Source organism: Eublepharis macularius, chromosome 2, assembly GCF_028583425.1.
Source record: "Eublepharis macularius isolate TG4126 chromosome 2, MPM_Emac_v1.0, whole genome shotgun sequence".
Lineage (NCBI taxonomy): Eukaryota > Metazoa > Chordata > Lepidosauria > Squamata > Eublepharidae > Eublepharis > Eublepharis macularius.
In genome coordinates this window covers 197,615,298-197,639,242 of record NC_072791.1, presented here as the reverse complement: position 1 = coordinate 197,639,242, position 23,945 = coordinate 197,615,298, and the positions used below count along the sequence as shown (strand labels likewise).

At 41.9% G+C, this 23,945-nt stretch overlaps 1 protein-coding gene across 1 annotated transcript in view; it reads left to right on the top strand.

Annotated features, from left to right (window-relative positions):
- The window catches only part of LRP2 (LDL receptor related protein 2), a 175,606-nt gene that overhangs the window by 56,761 nt on the left and 94,900 nt on the right, over positions 1-23,945 (top strand). The window contains exons 11-23 of the mRNA XM_054971732.1: positions 816-985; positions 2,683-2,906; positions 3,871-4,077; positions 6,208-6,410; positions 8,136-8,276; positions 9,495-9,698; positions 10,254-10,446; positions 14,460-14,585; positions 16,285-16,415; positions 17,138-17,275; positions 20,970-21,251; positions 21,977-22,216; positions 22,522-22,641. Of these exons, the coding sequence (XP_054827707.1) occupies positions 816-985; positions 2,683-2,906; positions 3,871-4,077; positions 6,208-6,410; positions 8,136-8,276; positions 9,495-9,698; positions 10,254-10,446; positions 14,460-14,585; positions 16,285-16,415; positions 17,138-17,275; positions 20,970-21,251; positions 21,977-22,216; positions 22,522-22,641 (2,379 nt within the window). The remainder of the gene's footprint in view (positions 1-815; positions 986-2,682; positions 2,907-3,870; positions 4,078-6,207; positions 6,411-8,135; positions 8,277-9,494; positions 9,699-10,253; positions 10,447-14,459; positions 14,586-16,284; positions 16,416-17,137; positions 17,276-20,969; positions 21,252-21,976; positions 22,217-22,521; positions 22,642-23,945) is intronic.

The following is a 23,945-nucleotide window of genomic DNA, read 5'->3' as shown; positions in this document are numbered from 1 at the left end:
TTAAAACATTTTTATGCTGTCTTTCCACCAAAATAGGGTCTCCAAGGCAGCAAACAATCACTCTTTAGTATTGGACATCCTGCTTGTAATTTGCAAATGAACATCCTTCTGGCTAACCTGGGTTAGCACCTACAGATCCCTTTCAGTCGTGTAAGGTATAAAGAGTATATCTCCAGTGGCAGAGGAGCCTGGCCCTTGCACCCGTACACATTCTCCTCTCTCTTGAGGGGTTATTGTCAGAAAGCCAGGGTCCTGTTTTTATCAGGAACACTTGGTTGAGAGGAAATCCTTCAGTTTCAGTAGCTCATGAACCTCAGAAACAGAGGAGAGAGGATTTACACTTAACCCTGTTCTTCCTTTTTCTCTCTGCTCTCACCCTTCTGTGAGCCGGGACAAAGGCTCAGTTACAGAGCATAGGTTTTGTAGGGCTCCATGAGCTCAAGTAACATTCTGGCATCTTGCCAGAAGTCAGGTGCCACTACAGTTGCCTTAGCATTTGCACTGCTAAACTGTGCTGTTGCCATACTTGTGCCATATTGCCCCGACAGCTTTGGAAGCAGTCCGATGCAGAGTCTTCATTGTTGCACTGCTGGTGGGTGGCCACATTGGGCTGTGAAGTTGCTTTCTTGCTGTTTGCACAGGCTCCAAGTCCAGACACAGATATTTGTGAACGATCAGTTACAGCTTGTCCCACCATCTGATTGCAGGCCTTCCACAACCTCTGCACCAACACGGAAGCACCAAGTCACACGTCTGTTTCGTTAGCACTCCATAGGATCTAGCACATCTCGCATTCATGTTTTCTATACTTTCAGCGGGAGTTGCTGCCGTTATTTTTTCCAATGGCCGCGATCTGCTGATGGGAGACGTTCATGGAAGGAGTTTTCGAACCCTGGTACAGTCTCAGAATCGTGGAGTGGCTGTTGGTGTGGACTTTCACTTTCAGCTGCGTAGGGTATTTTGGACCGATACAGTGCAAGATAAAGTAAGTCAAGCAAAATGGCATTTTTGGAAGTCGAAGGATCCAAGAGCAGGATGTGTTGATAACCTTTCGTTTCTGTGAACAGATGCACGGCCTTTCTTTGTTTTCCAACAAAAATGAACTTTGAGATGGTCTTGCGATAATTACCACATTTTGCAAGCTATGCTCTTACATGTAATACATCAAACAAAGCATGCCATTATATGGCACTCTCTTGAGCAACTCTGGATATTATTGAAAATGGAGTCCAAAAACCTAATTAAGAGAAATAGTAGACATTCTTTCAAACCTGGATGTATTTCTCTTTGTAATTTCTTGAAATTTGATCATTTCAAATGTGAAAGTTCTGTGTTCTCCAAGAAGATAAAAATCAGATAAAGTATATTACAGATAATTGAGCATTGGGTAAGCAATATTGACAGCATTATGTATTATGTGCCAATATTTTGTTCATTTCTTTGTTTTAATCTTTGAATGTCTTTGCTGTTGTGGTGTGTGGGGGGGGGTGAGGGGTGAGTTTCCTCTCTCTTGTAAGGCACTCTTCAGGACTATGGGGTAAGATATCCTACAGTAACAGATCTTTTTTTCTGCCTCATGTGTCATGGTGACGACTGCAGTATTGGTGCTTGCGGTGTGCCAGAAATTTACAAAGAACCCATGGGTAGAAGTCTGGACTCACTTTGAGAAAAGTTACGAACATTTCATGAAATGTGTTTCAGCACAGAAATATCAGTGATAAATTTGAGTTGTTGGGGTGCCTTGGTGAATTAGGTGCTTCTTTCAGGAACTCATGGGAAGTGCAATAAGAAAGTCTGTCAGAGTTGCCTGAGACATGAAAATAATCTTCTTTGGGAAACGCCTGCCCAAAGGCCTCTGTTATTACTAAGACCTGTAGGCACAAGCACAGTCCTTAAAACTGTGGCTGGGGCAGTTCTTTCCTGTCATAATCAGTATGACTAAATAATGGTTCACAGAATTGTAAAGAAAGTTCAGTTAATAGTCCGACCATCAAGCCAAGATAGTCAACTACTGAAATCATCAACGAGATTAGCTTTCAGGGTCTTCTTAATTTAATTACATTTAATTTTAGGTTAAAATAAAAAAGACAAAAGGTTGATGAACAGGAGTTAAAAGTCCCTCCCCCCAAACATGCATATGTAGTACCTTGAAGCTGAAGTTTGATTATTCCCGCCCCCTCGAATATCTAAACCCTTCAGGATTTAGGCGATTTGGGAGCATGCAATGGGCTTGTAGGCTTCCCTCCTCTTATTTACTGAACCAGTTCTTCAGTCTTTTCCATCTTTGCTTTAATTATGGTGTAGCATGACAGCTCCTAACCATGGTTAAAGCTCGCCAGATGCCTTCATAAGCCAGCGTTTGCAAAACCCAGAGTCTGGTTAAAAGGGGGAAATCATGAAACAAAATGCCACACAATGGTTAAAACAAAGTGTGAAAGGAAGCTGAGAGTTAGTGCCGGAGTGTAGAAGGGAGTGGTAAGAATGTGCAGCCCATGGCATGTTCCACATCACTTTACCATGGTTAAGAAATCAGGAACGTTACACTCAAGCCAAAGTTTCTCCTACCTGCAAGTGCTACAGAGAAATTTTATGTATAAAATTTCTTAACATTTATGTGGCCATTAAAGTGTACCATATGAATACACAGAGACTCCGTTTTTCTAATTCCAACTTTATTTCCAGGTTTTTTCAGTTGGCATTGATGGCTCTGATATCCACGAAGTTTTAAACGTTTCAGTTGACACCCCTGAAAACCTGGCTGTGGACTGGATTAACAATAAACTGTACATAGTGGAGACTAGCGTCAACAGAATCGACATGGTTAATTTAGATGGAGCGAATCGTGTAACTCTTATAGCTGAAAGTCTGGGAAACCCGAGAGGAGTAGCGGTTGATCCTACTGTTGGGTGAGTAATAACACTGGGTAAAATAGAATCCCTTTTATTTACAAACTGGGGGACAAACATTAACTGGATCTTTCCTTTTGAGACATGGTGCCTATTCTACTTTATCTCCCTGTGTTCCATTCTGCTGACACCGATCTCAAGAGCAGCAGCACTTGAATCTGGGTCTGGACATCTTGTCAAATCTAGAAGGAGCATTTGCAGCTCCCTAATATAGGTGTAAACTATATCTTCTATTTTTAGAGGTTCAAAGCCTTTTTTCTACTAAGGGGAATAAACACAGAGTTGTCAAATGAACTGGACAAATGAACTGGATTTTCCGTCTTGGGAGGTGTAGCCTCATCTGATTGTCTTTCTTGCAACAGTCCACTTTATGTTAATCATCTGCTTTTGGAGTAGACTTGGGGTCTTTTTGCTGTAGCCTGGTGTTTTATTGTATATTAAACCAACTTGTATGGAAAAGGCAACAACTCTGCATGGAACGCTGTAGAGATCTTCTCTTTGATTTGTGGGATCCATGTGATGAAACTGTATATGTTATCTTACCCACTCTGCTACTCTGTAGCTTCTACTATTTCAAGCATTAATCTGATTGAGGGTGTAATACTTGAACTGCTCTTTCGTTTTCTCGGTCTTTTGGAAGTTTCTTAATTGACAAGGGAAGAATAATTCACTGAACATGGCATCAAGGACAGGCAACAGAGCAGATGCGTAAAAAGTGATGATACTGTCTTCTGAGATTGAGAGAGTATTTGTGTAAGCCTTATAGATATTCCCCATCAAGTTCCCTGCTGAATGAAATTCAATGTAAGCAGTTTGCTTACTGTCATGTATCTAAGTCCAGTTGGACTTAATTACATTTATGTGGTTATAATTGTGCAGATGTGTTGGCTTTAAATGATGAAACAATTTGAAAAAATATGTCTGTGGGTATACTTAATAGAATAATTTTTTTTCTTGTTTATAGTTATCTGTTTTTCTCAGATTGGGATAGTCTCTCTGGTGATCCTAAAGTGGAAAGAGCCTTCATGGATGGAACAAACCGTCTAGACTTGGTTAAAACAAAATTAGGCTGGCCCGCTGGGATAACTTTGGATATCTTATCAAAGAGACTTTACTGGGTGGATAGCCGATTTGATTACATCGAAACTGTAACTTACGATGGGGTGCAGAGGTGTGAGGAAGTATTCATATATTTTACGTTTAGTTGTTCTGTAGCTTACTTAGATTTTTAAAATCCTTTAAAATAAGTTTGCATATTGTTGTGCAGCTTTATGGATTTTCATTTAGTCAGCATAGGAATATTTTTAAGTGGTAAATGTTTTAAATTCTACTATGAAATGTCTGGTTTTCACATGTTAACACTATGGCTGTTTTCACACTGCTTACTGGCCACGGAACACCACGCCGAGATCTCGGAATGACAGCGTCTTCCTGGTGCAATTTCGCGCCAGGAAGGCACTGTTGTTCCGGGAGCTCGGAGCGATGTTCCGTGGCCGGTAAATAGTGTGAAAACAGCCTATGTCTAGATTATTACTGTTACTTAATTTATTTTTATTTACTTCATTTACAGTCTGCTTTTCTCATTGAGACTCAAGGCAGACCACTTGCTCTAAAACAATGCAATAATGAGAGTATGTTACAATTAAAGGGCAAATTACGCAATTATAATTTATTTATTTCATTTACAATCATTTACAGTCTGCTGTAGCATAGTGGTTAAGTGGTTGAGTTGCCTCAGCTCTTAGCCTCAACACCCCAGCTGTACTGTGGGGATAATAATTACACTGCCTTTTTTCACCACTCTGAGTGGGGCACTAAACAGCCTCGAGGTGCAGTATATAAACACACTGTTGTTGTTATTACCTCTTGCCGAGACTCAAGGTGGACTACACAGTTTTTAAAAAATGCAGTGAAGACAGTATCGTACAATTAAAAGCAGATTACACAATTAAAGACAATGCAGTAAGGAGTAGGATGCTGTAATACAGTTACAATAATGGAAATAAAGATGGTATTATACAAACATCAAACAATGCAATGGAATTGGATAGCATGGTTAAGGAACAACACTTTAAAACAGTGTGAAAATACGATGAATATACATTGTGTATATGGTGATCATGAACTGCCTCATGTATGGGTGCAATAGCAGGTTAGATTATGAGAGGAAAAGCAAAAGGGAGATACCTGCTGCATGTGTTGTTTCATGTATCTTATAGGAGGAGGGAATGATATATTTGTTGCATGCATTTTTGACCAGAAATTGTATCTGCTGCAAATAGCGTTCTCTGCACTGGGTCTACCTCGGCATAGTTGCTGGGACTTGGCACCTTGTATCTACTCCCTGCACACTTTTCTCTCTTTACTGCAATAGAAAATATCTTCCTTTTAATGTTATTCTAATATCTTTGTTTTGCCTTGTAAGCTGCACTTTTCAAGGCCATTTAGTGAACCAGGAATGCAAATAGTTGGAATAATCTTCCTTTCTCTAAGATAAAAGTTCTATTAATTACTATGTAGCATTGCTTCCAGTGAACAGTTTTTTATTACTTTTTAAAAGAGTTCTAATTTTCTCCACTTAAAAACAAGAAAGGACAGTATAGGCAGCTTGTTTGGATAAAATAGGAAAATGCCCTTGTCAGCATGAAATTCGGTCTATTATAATTACACTTCTTCTGTGAGGCACTCTTGCTTCATTCAGAATGCCATGGGTAAGATGCGAGTTTTTTGTCCAAGTCCTTTAAATTTTTCCCTACTTAACTAATGTGGGCATGAGCATTTTTCCTTTATGTGCTCCTGTCCTGTGCAGTCAGTGGAGTGTAACTCCTAAGTAACTATGCTTACGATTGCAGTCATTCGTATGATCCCCAAACTCGTACCTCTTTGTATTACACAAATCCGCGCCTCCCCCCCTCACTTTTGCTTCTTATGTGATTCTTTTTCCTGAAATTGTCAGTGTACAAAATCATTTTGTGTGGTCTCTGGGCTCTTCTGCACCATTTCTCCCTCCCACTGCAGCTTGGCTTCTTAACTGCATCAGTTTCCCCCTCTGTTACCTTTGTGAGGGTTTGAAAAAACATGGGGGAAACTCAGAAAACAAGCGAGAGAGCAATGATCGGTAAACAATGCTGTGTGTAAGGGGGTGGGGGAATGACACTGTTAAGAAGCTTAGCTGCAGTAAAAACCCAGTGCAGAAAAGCTCTCTGTCTCAAAGATGAAAGGGAATAGAGATTTTGTAGACCCATAGAACCTCCCTTTTCAGTAAAACAGAAAAAAATGTTTTTCTTGAATTCTAAAACAGGAGAACAATCACTCATGGAGGATCACTGATCCCGCATCCTTATGGAATAAGCCTTTTTGAACACAGTGTATATTTTACTGACTGGACAAAGATGGCGGTGATGAAGGCCAATAAATTTGCCGATTCTAACCCACAAGTTATTTATCAATCATCATTGCGTCCATATGGAGTGACAGTTTATCATGCTCTGCGGCAACCTTATGGTAAGTCCACTGAGAGAGCCAGTAGATATAAACCTCTTTAAACTTGTTGTAGGTGAGATCATGTTTCCTCTTGTAGATTTTCCAAAGTTGTGAGCACCACACTGTGTGAGTGAACAGGGATGGACTGGGTCCAGAATTCATTCTCTCCCTCTTGGGTAATCTGTGCTGTTAAAGCTTTGATACCTGTGAGCTTTGGGGGAGATCGTTGTGCACAGCCACATGCTTGAGACCCACTCTTTCACATGAGACTTTGACTGGTCATTGAAAAATATTAAAATCAGTGGTACTCCTCAGCTCATGGAAGGCCACATTCACAATTACTATCACCTCAAAGGGCCACCGTTACTCCATGAGGCCTGCACCTCAGGGAGGCCTGCAGCTTACCTGTTTCTTTAGTGGTGGCTGTTTCAGGGTGGGAATCAGTTGACAGCCGCAAGCCCCACCAGGCAACCTCCTCGCCTACTTTCCTGAAACATGGGACATGCGCCACATTGAGGAACGGTGCCCAGAAAAACCACAGGTGGCATGTTAAAGAGCAACATGTGGCTCAAAAGCCACTGAATGAATGTCACTGATTTATGTTAAGGAAGCATTTCTGCCTTTGCAAAATGCAGTATCTACTCTTAAAACTTCAAAAAAATATTCATTTTAGTTGGATCAGAATGAACGTGTTCTATGAATGTAAGACTTTATATCTGTGTAATCAAATGTATCCAAGGTCCAGCCCAAACGAAGCAATTTTAAATCTCATTGTTTTGGTCTGAGAACAGAGTTGAGAATGTGGTTAACTTTCCCATTGAAATCAGTGGGACATAAAATGATCAAATCGAGAATTTAGTTTGAAAACATAAAATTTATTTTAAACGAAAAGCCTGAGTGCATAAAGTACTGAATATCTTTGGCTGTACTCAGACTGTTTTGAGAGAGGAAAGATTTTAATCCAGAAACAAAAGCCATATATAGTGTGCAAGCTTTGAGTTTTCTAGAACTTTTCTTCAGGCTGGATGCTTAAAAAAAATGAGAGGGCGGGGTTTAGAAATAAATATTTTAAGCCATGCTGTTAAGGCTTCTCGTCTGCATCTAGTGTGAGATGTGCTGCAGCCTTGGGTAGAAAAAGTAGTGCTGGGTGGTATCACTTGTACCTTAGCTTTCTGAGATGAAGGAGATAATTGCCACCTCCATTTGAAAATATTTTTAAAAAGTAGTTGATCAAAAGTTTCTCTAGGACTGCATGGAACACATAGGCCACCTTAAAGGCCAAAAGCATCCCAGAAAGATGTGTAACTAGATGCCAGCTCCATTCTAGCACAACATCTAATCATGTCTGCAGCCCATTCAAGATGGGGACAAGAAGCTTAAAAACTGCGGCCTGAAACATCACTCTCCTGTTCCCTGCCCTTTTTATTTTAACATCCAGTTTGATAAAGAGTTCTGCAGAACTCGAAAGCTGGCATGCATTTCTGTGACATTTTGGTTGGTTCTAAGGTGTTACGTACCTTTTTGTTTGAGGATATTAATTTAGACTGTCACAGCCATCTGCGGTCTCTATAAAGTTGTTTTCATGGGAGTCCAAATATAGTGTTTTCTAGGAGGCATTCTGCATCTGTTAAGAGTGGAGTCAAGTCACCCTTTGAGTTTTAATGCATTTAAATAAAAATACTGGTGAAATAAAACAAACCAAAAGTGATGATGCATGGTAGTTTTATAACTGGTATTGCTTTCCAGTAAGAAATCCTTGTGGCACTGATAATGGGGGATGTGAGCAGATCTGTGTTCTCAGCCACAGAACAGATAATGACGGTCTCGGCTATCGTTGCAAATGTACGCTTGGCTTTGACCTGCACCCAGACGGCCGTCGTTGCATCGGTAAGGACGTGTATGGACCCTCTTAATAATACTTCCATGTTTGATTGCATAGCTGCCTTTTCTGCCCAGCTTCAATAAATAACCCTCAGAATTGTTTCACTTCATTATAAGAAGCAGCCAAAGGTAAGTGAAACTCCTGCATCTTATCACAGGGAGTGATATACATATCGCATGCTATTCTCAGAGGTAGACTTTGTGGTGAAAACGGTAATGTTTGGAAGGAAGGTTCGAATCTACAGGCCTCTGCAGCATGTGCTGTGTCTGCAGACACCTCTTTGCCTTTCAGGTTCTACAGTATTCACCACAGTTTAAACTCAATGTTCCTTGGCTTCTAAACATTATATGTTTATGCTTCTATACATTATATGTGTGTATAGTGCCAACAAGTCATAGCCAACTTGTGGCAACCTCTTATGGGATAAGCAAGAGATGAACAGAGGTGGTTTGCCATTGCCTGCCTCTGAATAATGATCCTGGATTTCCTTAGCAGTATCCCCTCCCAAGTACTAACTAGGACCAATCTTGCATAGCTTCCAAGATCTGACAAGATTGAGCTAGCGTTGGCCATCCAAGTCAGGACATACATTATATGCCTTGCTGTAATTCTTCACATCTGATTGCCCTTTGGAATTTTAATGCAATTTGTCTTCTTTCCTGTATCATATTTTGTACCATGCACAGCTGTTTTCTCTAAGTTAAATTAAAAATGGGGAAAAGGTAATCATGTTAGATTCATTAGTACCGGAAAGCCAGCTGAGATCCTCCATAGTATAGCAGTTAGAATGGCAGGCTAAGCCTAAGACTGAGGCCTTGAAACGCACTTGGTGGCCATGGGCCAGTCATTCATTCCAAGCCTAAGCTACTTTATGGGTTTATTGTGAACATAAAATAAATGACAGAGAACCATGTGAACCATTCTGAGCACTTTAGAAGAAGAGTGGTGGTAGAGAGTATTCTCAAGTCATAGCTAACTTATGGTGACCCCTGGTGGGGTTTTCGTGGCAATAGACTACCAGAGGTGGTTTGTCATTGCCTTCCTCTGCAACCTTGGTCTTCGTTGGAGGTCTCCTATCCAATTACTAACCAAGGCTGACCCTGCTTAGCTTCTGAGATCTGAGGAGATCAGGCTCACCTGGGCGATCCACATCAAAGCAGAAGAAGAGTAGGATAACAATACGTTGAATAGATAAATTGTACCTTTGTTCCTTTCTCTTCCAGCTGTGCAACAATTTCTGCTCTTTTCATCCCAGCAAGCCATACGTGGAATCCCATTCAATCTCTCCTCCCAGGAAGATGTCATCATTCCAATCACAGGAAGCCCTTCTTACTTTATTGGAATTGACTTCTATGCGCAGGAGGACACTATCTTTTTTTCAGACACGACTAGAGACATAATTTATAAACAGAAGACGGATGGGACAGGTGAGATGCAAATCTCTCAATTTTGATTTCTTGGTCTGTAAAAAAATTATAGAAATTTCTGAAGAAGCCATTTTTTTAAAAAAAAATTAAAATAGCAAAATAATTTAGAATGATACTGAGCAAATTTGTTAATGATAGGATATTTTGGAGGTCTTTTCTTCATAGGGTCACCATAGGTCGGAGGCGACTTGACGGTGCATAACACACACGTTTCTGGAAAACTTCTTTAAAGATTTTTGATCTACATATGAAGCTTTCTTGTAGTGCGTCAGAGACTGCTCCCTGTGTAGCCCAGTATTATGACTATGTCTTTCCTAACCCTGCTAGTTCAATTCCTTTTAACTGGAAATGTTAGGGATTAAAAATGGGATTTTCTGCAAGAGGTCCCTTCAAGAGGATTTTCATGCAGGTCCCTTCCTCTAGGGACGGTCAAGGGAAAGGGATTCAGTGGACGTGTTAAGAACTATATGATAGGAAAAGTAATTTTAATGGGCACCCATTATTAATTATATATTGCTATATTTAAATATATATATATATATTTCTAAATCCTAGGCAGAGAAATCCTGGCAGCTAATCGTGTGGAGGGAGTTGAAGACTTATCTTTTGATTGGGTCTCAAAGAATCTCTACTGGACAGACCCTCGATATAGGAGCATTAGTGTGCTGAGGCTGGCTGACAAATCAAGACGAGCGATTGTCCAGAATTTGAATAACCCTCGTTCAATAGTCGTCCATCCTGTAATTGGGTAAGTCTGAAGGTCTTTAAATGATGTGTTGAGAAATATTACATGATAGAGCCTTTGTGCTGTGCCAGCTTAATATAACGTAGGTGAGCTTCTGACTTTAAATATAGTTATCCATTGTTCAAAGAAATTTTTCTAATATTGAATTCTTCCACCTGAAGTGGTACAGACCCAAGAGGGATACACCTCCTATTTTGAAATTTGCAGATTGGCAACAGCATTACAGTTTTAGCTCCAGGTCTGTATGGATTTCATATTTCACATATACTTCCTAACAGCCTCCTTTGCAGGCTAAATACTGCCCGTTTCAAAACCATCAGGGTTTTTTTTCCTCATTGTCCTGGCGCCCGTTTCTGCACCTAGAGCAAAACACAAGGTGGTACAGAATCAACTTGAAAGGAATTATCAGGGTTTTTTTTAAAAAAAAATCTCTGTTTTTCTGGTGGTGCGAGGGGGAGAGGATGACTGGAAAACAGTTACAGCCTAGGCAATACTGTTATCTGCGTAGTGTTATCTATCTAAATAGCTCAATTTGAGGAGTTGCTAGAACATGCTTTTTGCTCACATATAGCTTTTAGTTCTAAGAACCGAGGCAGACTTGATGTTTTTCTTAGGGACAAATCCCAGCCCCTGTCCCCCCCAATAATAATGTGACTGTGCTTCAAAAGTTGTGCACTGTACCATGGTCACGTTAAAAAGAACAAAACCTGCAGCAATATGGTCAGGAGAATGGAAGGAAACGGAGGAGAGGGAGAAAGAAAAAGGCAGAGATTCAGGGGAGGAGGTATATTTTCAAATGCTATTTAGGCATTATAAAAAGGATAGATGTTAGGAGTTCTAGAGAAACAAGGCAGCTGAAGAGAGAGGATAGTTATAAATATAATGGTCTCAGTGCCTTTGAATTCAAAGTCCTTGTAGATCTGATTACCATGGAGGTAGCCAGGGTGCCTTCTGACTTGTGCTTCGTCACTTGCCACTGACTTGGCTACGTGGCCGGGACAATTTCTGCTCTCCTTGGATGAGAGTAAATTCATTATTCAACCTATCGTTTCACTTCAGAGTTTGACTTCTGTGGAAGGGAATTCCTTCTCCTCTTCTTATGGCTTATGCTCACTCACATTTATTTCTGAAGGAAAATCTTAGATTTGATTTTTGAATACATGTATTTCTTTCCTCCACAACAGAAAGCTATTAGTCATAATGACTATAAAATATATATTTAGCATGAGACAGCTAGTAAAATAGCAATAACTGCAATAATGTTTATTTATTTATTTGTTGGATTTATATTCTACCCTCCCCACAAGTCGGCTCAAGGTGGGTCACAACTAGACATGGGCACGAACGTGAAAAAACCCCGAACAGGCTGTTCGTGGTTCGTTGTCGTCCATGAACAACGAGCATTGTTGTTCGTGGAGGCCTGCAGAGATTCTCCCTGTCCTGCTTGCGCCTGAGCAATGGCACGGAAACTCCTCTTTGATTCTGGGTTTCCAGGGCAACAGCAGGAGTTCAGACAATCCCTGCCTGAGTTGCCATGGGAATTGATTGCAGGTGCCAAACTGTCTGGCTTTATGAACAGCAACGGACAGCAACGAACGAGGCATCCAACGACCACCTGTTAATTTGGAATGGGGCCTCACGAACAGCCTGTTCGCAAACAGCAGATTGGGCTGTTCGTGGGCTTTTTTGTGTTTGTAATGCTGTTCATGCCCATGTCTAGTCACAACAGCATAAAACCACAGTTAAAAAATTTATATATACAATAAATAAGAATTAAAATAATAAAACAATAAAATCAATACATATCACTCTGAGTAAATGTTCCACAGATTGTTTTTAAACACAAGTCATAACAAGCAAGTGTCAGACCAAGGCAATGCTTCTATACTTTTGAAAAGTTTATTTATTTAAAACATTTCTGTGCCACCTTTCCACCTAAATAGGGTCCCCAAGGCGGCAAACCTTCAAAATATTTAAACCATTAAAGCAGCATTTAAAACAAGATATATACAAAATATTTACACAATTCAATAGAAAAGCATATGGACAAACAAACATGTGTAACAACACAACTAGGGAGGAGGGACAATACTGGGGGTATGCCAAAACAAACAAAACAAAACAAAACAAACCTGCTGGTGGAAAACAACGATAGAGAGAAACAGACGAAACTCTCTGGGGAGGGAGTGCCGAAGTTTCTGTGCCATGACTGAGAAGACTCTTTCTTGGGTTGCTACCTTAGATGGTGGGGGTACCCAAACTTAGGCCTCCAAAGATAACTGGTGTGGATGGGTAGGTTCTTATGGGAGAAGGTGGTGCTTCAGGTATACTGGCCCCGAGCCATATACAGCTCAATACCAGTACCTTGAATTTGCTCTTGGAAGCAAATTGGGAGGCAGTGTATGGTCCCTGCAAACCACTCCAGTCAGCGTTCTGGCTGCAGCAGTCTGTACCAGCTGTAGTTTACAGACAGTCTTGGGGCAGCCCCATGTAGAGTGCATTGCAGTAATATAATCTAGATGTTACCAGGGCATTGCACCACAGCAGTGACCAGATGTTTCTTGCTCAGGAAGGGCTGCAGCTGGCTCATGAGCCGGAGCTGGTAAAAGGCACACTGGCCACCACTGCCACTTGTTTATCCAACAGGAGGCCTGGGGCCCTAAGCAAGTACAACCACATCCAGAACTGGAGATATCCCAATTCCTGGATTAAACCTTTCCTTTACCAGTAGTATCTCTGTTTTGTGGGGATTAAGTTTCACTTTGATAGCCGTCATCTATCCCAAAACTTCCTCCAGGCAGCTGTTTCCACTGCCTCCCTGGGATCTGTTGGCAGTGTGAAATAAAGCTGAGCATCATCTGCATACTGGTGGCAGCTGAACCGAAATCGCTGGATGACCTCTCCCAGCAGCTTTACATAGATGTTGAAAAATATGGGGGACAAGATAGAACCTTGGCGGACCCATAAACCAGAGGCCAAGGGGCAGCGCAGCAGTCCCCCAGCACCACACTGAAATTTATGTTTGAGGTAGGACCAAAACTACTGTAGAGCAGTGCCTCCCAGTCCTCACCCTGAAAGGCAGTCCGGAAGGATACCTTGATCAATGGTATCAAAAGCCGATAAGAGGTCCAGGAGAATTAACGGGGTAGCACTCACTGTATGCATCTCCCAGTGAAGGTCATCCACCAGGATGACCAAGGCTATTTCCGTCCCATGACCAGGCCTGAAACCAGACTGGAACAGAAGCCAACTGTTGGGTTGCCATTGGAGACCGATTGTCATCAGTGTGGGACCTGTCCTGTGGGGTTCCATAGGGCCCAATATTCTATTCTATTCTATTCTATTCTATTCTATTCTATTCTATTCTATTCTATTCTATTCTATTCTATTCTATTCTATTCTATTCTATTCTATTCTGTGTAAAATCCTTAGGACAAATCATACATAGCTTTGGTTTAGGAAGAATGCTTTAATAAAGGGTGAGAGACTGTGAACTATACTACTGTGTATTGTATGTACTATCCACTGCTGTATCAACCTATTTTATAATTTCTGCATGATTTAATATGCCATGTTATGCTTACGTTTTGTTTCAGTTTGTTCCTGATTTTTACTTGGTTTTAATTTCCACAGTCCGAATTGCATTACATTGCTTATTACATGTCCCACCTTGTTGACTGCATTGACTTACATGGCGTAATCCTTTTTGAGTCTCAGTAAGGAAGGCGAACTATAAATAATGTAAATAAATAAAAGTAAATAAACAATAAATATTTCATCAGTCGGAAGCATAAACATTCTTAAGTGCCTGAACAATCTTTCCTGATATGTTACGAGTTCTGTTACTATTACAAGGCTGTAAACAAAGCCAAAAGGAGAAAAACTTTGCCCACAGACTTAAAATCTCAGTGCATTGAGTTTGCTAGTTTGGCTAGTTTTCATAGAGAGTCAGTTCTAAGGGCAAAACTACTAGAATCCTGATGTTTACTTTCAATGCATTTTTCTTTCGTTTTCAGGTATATATTTTGGACAGACTGGTTCCGCCCTGCTAAGATCATGAGAGCTTGGAGTGATGGATCTCATGCTTTATCGATTGTGAACACAACACTTGGTTGGCCTAACGGCTTAGCTATTGACTGGAGGTAAGACCAACCAAACAAACCCACTAAGGCTGGGAGTTTTTCAGCAGCTGTTCAGCACCTACTCAGTACTATGGGACTATTTTTTTAGTCCCAAATGCATCAAAAACTGTATGAGTTTGGTAAAACAGCAGCATTTTCTCTTGAAATATTGATAGTTTTTAGTATGTTATCATAGGTGGCTCTAACTCAGCACTCAAGATCTTATAGAAGAAGTTTTCAGAATGTTCTGAAGGTTATGGTGGCAGACTGGCCATTAAAGTGACTGGGAAACTTCCTGGTGGGCCCCTGCCTTACGGGACTGCCGGCAGTCAGGTACAAGCAAAACTAGGGTTGTCAACACCCCCCCCTTACCTCCAAAGTGGGGGACTGGTGGTTCCGTTGCAGGCATGGGGGCCCAATCCAACTTCCTCTGGAGGCCCTGATGATGCCACTTCCAATTGAAAAACAGAAGTGACAGGGTCTCAGTGGGGGCAAAATCAGCTGTTTGGGGCCAATTTGGCCCCACTGAGACCCCATAACATTATTGGGGCCTCTAGAACATGCTAATGTGCCATTTCACCATGTCCTCCTTTGGCTCCTAGCCTGCATCATTTCCCCCCTGCCTGCCAGGTGAGTTGGGCCAGGAGTGAAAGGTGGGGGTAGGGGATCCCCCACTCCCACCAGACGGCTGGCATCTCTAAGAGGAACCAAGCTCCAGCAGCTCTGCCAGCGCCTCAAGGACTCACATCCTTCACACCCTTGGCTGACATCTTCACCAGCAATGACAGTCAGGTCATTGGTTATCTCCACTTGTATTGCCACTGTTTTATGGGTGGAGTCAACGAAGACACACCTTTTGTTGATGCAGCTGAGCTGAGTGGCTCTGCAGGGCCTGGTTTGTAGCACCAGGAAGGTCCACTCAGCTGGGCGTATTCCAGGGCCTCTATAATCTCCCACTCCGCCCCTGGAAGTACAGAATCGTAGAGATTTAGTTATGGCTGAGCCAAAACTGTAGCGGTACTTCCAATGAAAGTTTTCCTCAGTTATGAAAATTGTTGCTGTGCATGCATTTTTTCAGGGGTGTTGGAAAGGGGCGAATGATTGTCTATGCAGAGTAAGAATAACTCTGATCCAGGAAGCATTGCTTTCACTGTGAATTGGCTTTGTCATGATGTCACATAATCAAATTTGATTGGCTGTGTAGTGTAGCAGTAACATTAGTGATCAGTGTGTGGCTTAAGAAAACGTTCCCTTCCCGTCAGTTTTTTGAGGGTGGGAGATGTTTGTTGCATCTCTGTTTAGAGTCGCCGAAGCACTGCCCTTGAAGAAGCTCCACTGAGATATATAAATGCTGAACTGGAATGCTTTTGGTGGATTATACTCTCATTCAGGGCTTTTTTTCTGGGAAAAGAGGTGGTGGAACTCAGTGGGTTGCCCTCGGAGAAAATGGTCACATGGCTGGTGGCCCCGCCCCCTGATCTCCAGACAGAGGGGAGTTTTGATTGTCCTCCATGCTGTAGCACGGAGGGCAATCGAAACTCCCCTCTGTCTGGAAATCAGGGGGCGGAGCCACCAGACATGTGGCCATTTTCAAGAGGTTCTGGAACTCCGTTCCCCCACGTTCCTGCTGAAAAAAAGCCCTGCTCTCATTTTGTTTGCTGAAAACATATGGACTCTCTGTCAACATTGAAATGTCATAAAACCTTGTCATCTCTTTCAGTTCCTTAAGGCTTTACTGGGTGGATGCGTTTTTTGATAAAATTGAGCACAGTACCTTTGATGGGTTAGACAGGAGGTCACTTGAACGCATTAATCAGATGACACATCCTTTTGGTCTCACTATTTTTGGAGGTGAGTGTGGTGTTGAAACATATTTATCCACTGACTTTCATTTCTCACAACACAAAACTTTCTGACATCTTCTCGGAAGATGGATCATGGCACTTAGAAATCCGTCTTTTCTGTGAAAAGGTATTACCAAAGGCTGTTTACAAGGTTACATTTTTGCACTTTTGCTTTTTTGTAGACACATGCTCAGTAGCAGACAGACGGGTTTCATGCTTGCTTCCATCTGGCCTTCCTGGAAGTACAAACTAAGTGTCAACCATTTCTTCCTGACTTAGAGTAGCTAACTTCCAAGAGGGGCCTGGAAATCTCCTAGAATTACAACTGATCTCCAGACCACAACCATAAGTTTCCCTGAAGAAAATGATTGCTTTGGAGGGAGAGTTCTATGGTGTCTCATTTCTGCTGCACTCCCTTTCCCCTCCAAACTCTGCCTGTCCAGGCTCTGCTCTCAAATCTCTAGGAATTTCTCAGCCTGGTGTTAACAACTCTATCTTGAATTGGCCTTAGTGTATTGTGTCACAAAATTACTCTAAGAGCTTTAAAACTCAAGTTTTGTTGCCTAATGAGAATGCTGACATGTGGAAGAGTTTAGAGTGAGAATACATTTGATTCTGAGAATTAGATACTTAACTTGAGCATTTGGGGATTGTTTTCTGGCATTCATGTAGAATACCGACCTCTGCTAAATGTTACAATTTGCGTGTGGGAATTTTTTTTTTTTGCAGGTTATGCATACTTCACCGATTGGAGGCTTGGTGGAATAGTACGAGTGCGAAAGACTGATGGAGGAGAAATGACTGTCATTAGGAGGGGAATCTATAATATTATGCACGTGAAGGCGTATAATGCTCATGCTCAAATAGGTAAGTTATTCAGGTATACTTGCATTCAGATATGCAGATTAAAACATTCTGATTTGCCCCAGGATTGCATTTTAAATTCCTTTTGATCCTTTTTCAGGGGAACTAACTTTCAATTTGGAGTGAAACTCCTTGGCAGATTTGGGAAGCGTGACCTACTGTTTCCTACCTGGCCAATAATTCAGTCTTTTGTAGAAGAATATCACTGTGTGTATTAAGATGTGTTACTGTCAACTGATAAATCTTGAGACTGGTGTGGTGGCAGTCTTCATCCCATGGGGTGGTACTCTGAGCAGGTCTTGGATTTATGAGCTGAATTGAGAGTCCCCATAAAGCCCCCCCCCCATATATTTTTGCTGGGGGTTTTTTTGACAAGGATTTGCTGTTAGTGTACTTGAATGGAAAGCGAGGGGACTGAGCCTCCTGCCCTTCTAGGCATGCATGCTGAGGAGAGCAGCAGGAGGATGAGGCAAGTTCTCACGCAGTGGTGAAGAGGATTCCAAGATGGCTCTGACCCTCTGTCAGTCTGTGGGTGACAGGCTATGGCAGATAGGCGCCCTGTACCCTCACAGCAAGAAATCCACGATCTTGGTTGAAAGGCTTTATTCAGGAATCAAATCAAATCCACAGATATGTCCATAGGACTGCAAGCAGACAAGCAAGTAGAGAGGAATACCTAAACGTGTGAAAACCATTCTTCTTATAGAGCACAATTACTCATCCCCCCTCCTAGCAGTAAAACATAACTTTTGGCGCAGAGCAGTCTTGAGTACTCTTCGCATAGTTTACGTATCAAGTCTAGACACTAAGAAAGCATAAGTTGAAATTTAGTGATTCATGAGAATGAACAGTTTACAAGGCCAGAAGCTCTGGGAGCTTCAAAGCATTTAGATAAGGCACCTGCGGCTTCAGTGGGCCTGTGAAAGCAAGGCAATTTATGGCATTGGCAATATGACATGAAGGTATAGCATCAGCGGTTCACAGTAACACAGTGGCTCATTGTAACAGCTCATCTTGTTCCTAGCTATGATATATCTCCTAGTAGTTAGCTTCCATTTCTCTTGGTCGGCTGCCCAGGTCATTGATAATGGCAAGGTTATAACTCTGCTTGATTCTGTTCCTGTCACATAGCCATGATGCCACACACTTAGGATTCTGGAAAGGCTGAAGACCACTGCTAGAGACTGGAGCAATAAAACAATGAAAGATTATTACACAGTACAGGACTCCCCAGTACAGGACTTCTTACTAGTTTATTTTGAAGATTAGGAAGATTAAGCAGAAATTAGAGTTTGTTTTTAAAAACAGATGAAAGCCTTAAAGTCTTGGTGTGGAGAACCAAATGTGATATTGTGCTCAGGTGTTTTGGTACCATTAAAGAGTGAAAAAGCACTTCCCTGCACTTTGTCTGTGTGATTCAGCTTAGGCTGAGGTTCAACTAGTAACCTCCCAGTGGAGGAAAAAAAACTCTGGGAAGTGAAGTTCTGAGTCAGTTGTAAATTTGTGCTTATTGTTCATTCCACACTATATCTTTAAATATTTCTACAAATTATTTCCTGTAAATAAATCGTTAGTTATTCTATTCCAATTGTGTGCTATTTGTACAGTCAAAATAGTTACCTCAGTATCAAGTACCACATGATTAGAGTCACAACTACAACCTGTTTAGGGAACACAAAGCTTGTGTTCCCCCTTTTTATTGATATTGTAGCAGCTGGAGTACACAGAAGGAAAGGAGAGGCCAGAGTGTGGGGGTTTTATTACCTTATTACATTCAACCTAAAGAGGCAGTTTACCTCAGAGGTCTCCTCACTCAGTTCTCCCTTCTTATCTTTTCCCCAGCACAAAAGGATGGCACCACAAATTAAAAATAAGTGACAGCTAACACTGGCTGTCACGATATATTTTAAAAAGGGGCAACAGCCAAACAAGTAGAGAAGTGCTCTCTCTTACTGGCACACAGCCCCGGTTGTAAGATTGAGTTTGGAAAATGTTCGCTTTTCCCCGCCAACGCTCCTGTGAAGCAGGGCGCTGGAGTCTCTCTTTGGTTGCTTGCCACCATGTCTCTGTCTGTGTGTGTGTGTGTGCGTGTGTGTCATTAAGCAATCTGAGATTGGGATTCAGTGTTGCAACAGATGCAGAGGAGTTAGCCGTGTTAGTCTGTGGTAGCAAAATCAAAAAGAGTCCAGTAGCACCTTTAAGACTAACCAATTTTATTGTAGCATAAGCTTTCAAGAATCACAGTTCTCTTCGTCAGATGCCTGATACAGAGACAGTTGCCTTCGTCAGATGCCTGATACAGAGTGTTGCAACAGCTGGCCAGCCAAGCTTGCCCAATTGCAAGGTGTTAACATATCAAAGAGAGTCTGTTGTTTTGTATTCTTGGCTGTAAAGTAATCCATAGAGAGGCTGGTTTCCAGCCTGGATTCATTCCCTGTGACTTCAGTTGATACCTCATCACCATATATATGTCATCTCCACCTCTCCCCCGCCCCCCCCCACATCTTCTCTGCTTCATTCATGACAGAGGGTACATCTTATATTGTCAGTTTTGTTACCTTTTTCTGTCTGTCTGATTCATGCTAGTATAAGAGTTCATTTGCAGAGTAGTTTTGTCACAGATCAGAGACAATTCAAGCATAGATTAGACTAGATAAATTCAAGTTCTTTAGCTTAAATAAAAAGTAAATTATGCTGAAAGGCTGATAGTGAGAATCTAGTTCAAATATTGAAAGGTGCTATTATGCTTTTGGGAAAGGATCCAGCCAAAGCTAAGCAGGAGATTGAGGTAAGCAAATAATCATACCATTAATCATGGTTGGATCATGTCCTTAATTTTGATGTAATGCCTTTCACAGTTTCCAAATGGCCATGTTAGACCATAACTGAAAAAGATTCTCTCTTATTCAGTTCCAGTATAAGGTGCTGGCAGGAGTTAATCTTTCCTCTCCAGCAACCGCCTGTGAACGTCAGAAAACTGATGCTGAGACTTGAGGGATCCATGTGGATGTAAAGCCTGACAACGTGTGCGGCTGTGTTGAGATGGGGGAAAGGGAATGAAATGCCCCTCTCTGCCTTTTCCCTTAATAGAACCTCTTTCTCCAGTGAAAGCACCTTTGGAGAAACAGACAAGAGAGGCAATGTAGCATACTTTCCCCTTTCCAAGGGTCACAAGTGAGGGAAGGAAAATGTGAGGAAAACCTGGGCCGATTCCAGACGGCCCTCTGCAATCCGAAACGTCGCGCGTCGTCGCGCGGAAAACGCAATATTTCACGTTTTCTGTGCGACGACGCGCGACAACGCGCGATGTTTCGGATTGCAGAGGGCCGTCTGGAATCGGCCCTACTTCCACAAGCACTTTATGCTAGCTGTGCAGAGGATCCAATATATTAACAGTTAAATCCTAAACAGAGTTACTCCAGTCTAAGCTCATTGATTTCAGTGGGCTTAGACTGGAGTAACTCTGCTTAGGATTTCACTGTAAGTCTCAGAGTGGCACCCTGAAGACTAAAAAGTATATTGTGGAATATGTTTTTGGGGCAAGAGATGGCACTATATGTGGTAATTTTTTTGATGTTACAGAGCGTCATCATTTTTCCACAATTTATAAAACGCCTTTGAAAAGGAGAGCGTATTTTAATAGTTTCTTTGAACTGAAAATGTAATGGCTAATGAATGCTTGTTGGTATTTTTGCAGGCACGAATTACTGTAACAGAGCCACAAATCCAAATGGAGACTGCAGCCACTTCTGCTTCCCGGTTCCTAATTTTCAGAGGGTTTGTGGTTGTCCCTATGGAATGAAGTTGGGTTCTAATCAGCTGACCTGCATTGAAGATCCATCCAATGAGCCTCCCACATTACAATGTGGTTCGTATTCCTTTTCCTGTGGCAACGGGAGGTGTGTACCCAGGTACTATCAGTGTGATGGTGTGGATGATTGCCACGACAACAGTGATGAACAGAACTGTGGATCCCTAAGTAAGTAATGCTTACACCCCACAAAATCACAACTTAATCTGCCTCCCCCCCTGGAAAATACCTAATTGCAATAACAGATGCTTTTCCTTGAAGTTTCGAAGTGCTTAAGCTTGTTATCTATAATGTTGCTCCTTGAAATGGGCTTTTCTGGAGCCAATGGAACTATAAACGTTTTGCATTCCTAAGATGGCTTTTGGAGTGATTATGGCTTACGTGTAGAAAATGTGAAGAGGTTTGATCAGGTTGTATGGATGATAGATTCTACTGGATAGGCATCCACTGGAATTAACATCTGCTGGTGACACTTTTGGATATTAACATTTGCTCTAGAGTCTCATTTATACTCTAATGCATACATTAGTCTCATTTATACTCTTGAATGCTGGGACTCTGTTGCAAGGGCAGGTTGCAAGGGCCTCCAAAGGGACTCTGTTGCAAGGGCCTCCAAAGGGCATGCATAGAATTCCTTCTCTAATGAAGCTGTGGAACTTCCCTTGTGGGCCTGGGTGGTATAGATTCTTGCATAACCTGTAGGATACCCCTCCAGCCTTCAAAAAATTGCTGATTTGTGACACATAAATCCAGAGAAAATGGGGCATGCCTTAAATAACATTTAAATCACGATGATAAAATTACAGTAGTTAAAAACTCTTAGTATAATCTGCAAGGAAGGTTGTTCTTTGGAGTAATGCATAAACAAACATCTCATTTTATTTCTTGCTCAGACAATTCTTGTGCCACGTCAGCCTTTACGTGTAGAAACGGCCAGTGCATTCCCAGCCGGTGGCGATGTGATAAGCATAGTGACTGTCTTGATGGCAGTGATGAAGTGCACTGCCCCACACAGGGTCCTGCTTCATGCCCTACGGCCTTGTTCACTTGTGATAACAGCAAGTGTATTCCCAGAATGTGGTTGTGTGATACAGACAACGACTGTGGCGATGGATCAGATGAAAAGAATTGCAGTAAGTATGCTGTTTTGTCTTATTGGGATTTTGCTTTTTCACCCTTGATCCTGAAGGTATTCATCTTAGACCTTTATTTATTATTTCTTTTTTTAACATTTGCTTTACTCCAGTCTAAGCCCACTGGAGGTTGGCGTAACTCTGCATAGGATTCCACTGCAAGGATCCTTAAGGTGGATTCTTTTGTTTCTTTGCTGTTATACACTTAAGAAGCTCTGGCCTGTAATAGTCTGCATGACATATTAATCCAATGTAAAACAAAGGAGACAGTATTTTAATGCGGACTATTCTTTTTGTCTTTATAGCTTTCACGGAAACTTGTGAACCTGGTCAGTTTCAGTGCCCGGACCATCGGTGCATTGATCCGTTTTATGTCTGTGACGGGGACAGGGACTGCGTTGATGGAGCAGATGAACAAGATTGCAGTTAAGTGTCATTCCCTCCCCCTCCCGCACTCCAGATAAATAAACTCTGCGGAGAGGCCTTTACGCTGATTTTGCCTAGCCTCTGCTGTCTCAGCCACATAACTATAACCATTATTTATTTTATTTACATTCTACATTTAGAAAAGAAGTGGAGGGTAACCAGTACCTGTAATAAGGCTACATAAGTAGTGTTAGATAGATTTATTTATTAATTTGAAATATTTGTCTCACGGTCCTTGGTCTTAAAGGGAGCTCGCAACTATAATTTAACTATACAACTATAAGTTAAAACAATACAGACTATCAAATATAGAATAGCAGCCTAAATGATAGGAAATAAGGATGACCAATGAAAACAGACTAATTGCTAGGAAAAGCTCCAGCAAACACAGCTGACTTTGTCTGGTTTCTAAAAGGTAGCAATGATATTGGTAGTTAAATATGTCTAGGATGAACATTCCACAATGAGCCACCATCACAGCGAAAACCCTGTCCTCTAGATCAGTGGTTTTTAACTCATGCATTGTGGAGTCCCTGCTGAACAACCATTTTTTGTCTTCTTTTTCAAAGGATCTGCTGCAGGTGTGCTTACATAGAATTCCTTGTCTGCAGGGGCCGTTTCGTAGAAAAAGAGCTGGAGGAACTCATTAGCATATGCCATGCCCCTTGGCATCACCAGAAATGCGTCATTGGCATAACTGATTTGCATATGCCACACCCCCTGACATCACCTATCCTTGCTGTTTTGGACCCAATCCTGGCCATTCAGGGCAGAAATTTGGCCCAAAATGGCAAAAAGGGGCTGAAAATGGCCGAAAAGGGGCCCAAAATGGTCAAGATCAGCCACTGCTGAGCAGAAAAGTGATCCACCACCCAGAGGCCCGATCTGGGCCGTTTGGGCCCCAATCCTGGATGAAACAGGCCCAAAATGGCCGAGAGTCAGATGGGTCGGCCACCTCACATGTGACCCCTTTGGGGAACTGCCGGAACTGCGTTCCCGTGCGTTCCCCTTTGAAATGAGCCCTGCTTGTCTGCCTTTGCATGCATGTTGAGAAAAACAGCTCATTTCTTGCTGTGGTACATTTTCGGGTGCTTGACAGCTGTCTCCTGTCCCTGCTTGCTTGGTTTGCTGCCCACTGTTCCAGCCTTGATGCTTCTGGGAGTTTAACTCTTGCTTCCTCTCTTCTTGTCACATGTCTGTGATGTCACATGCTTGCAGCTTAGTGGGTCCCATGCTACGGCTTAGGGGTTAAAGGTGACTCCTAGGCCTTGAAAGGTGGAATTTCATTGTCCTAGACCTAAGA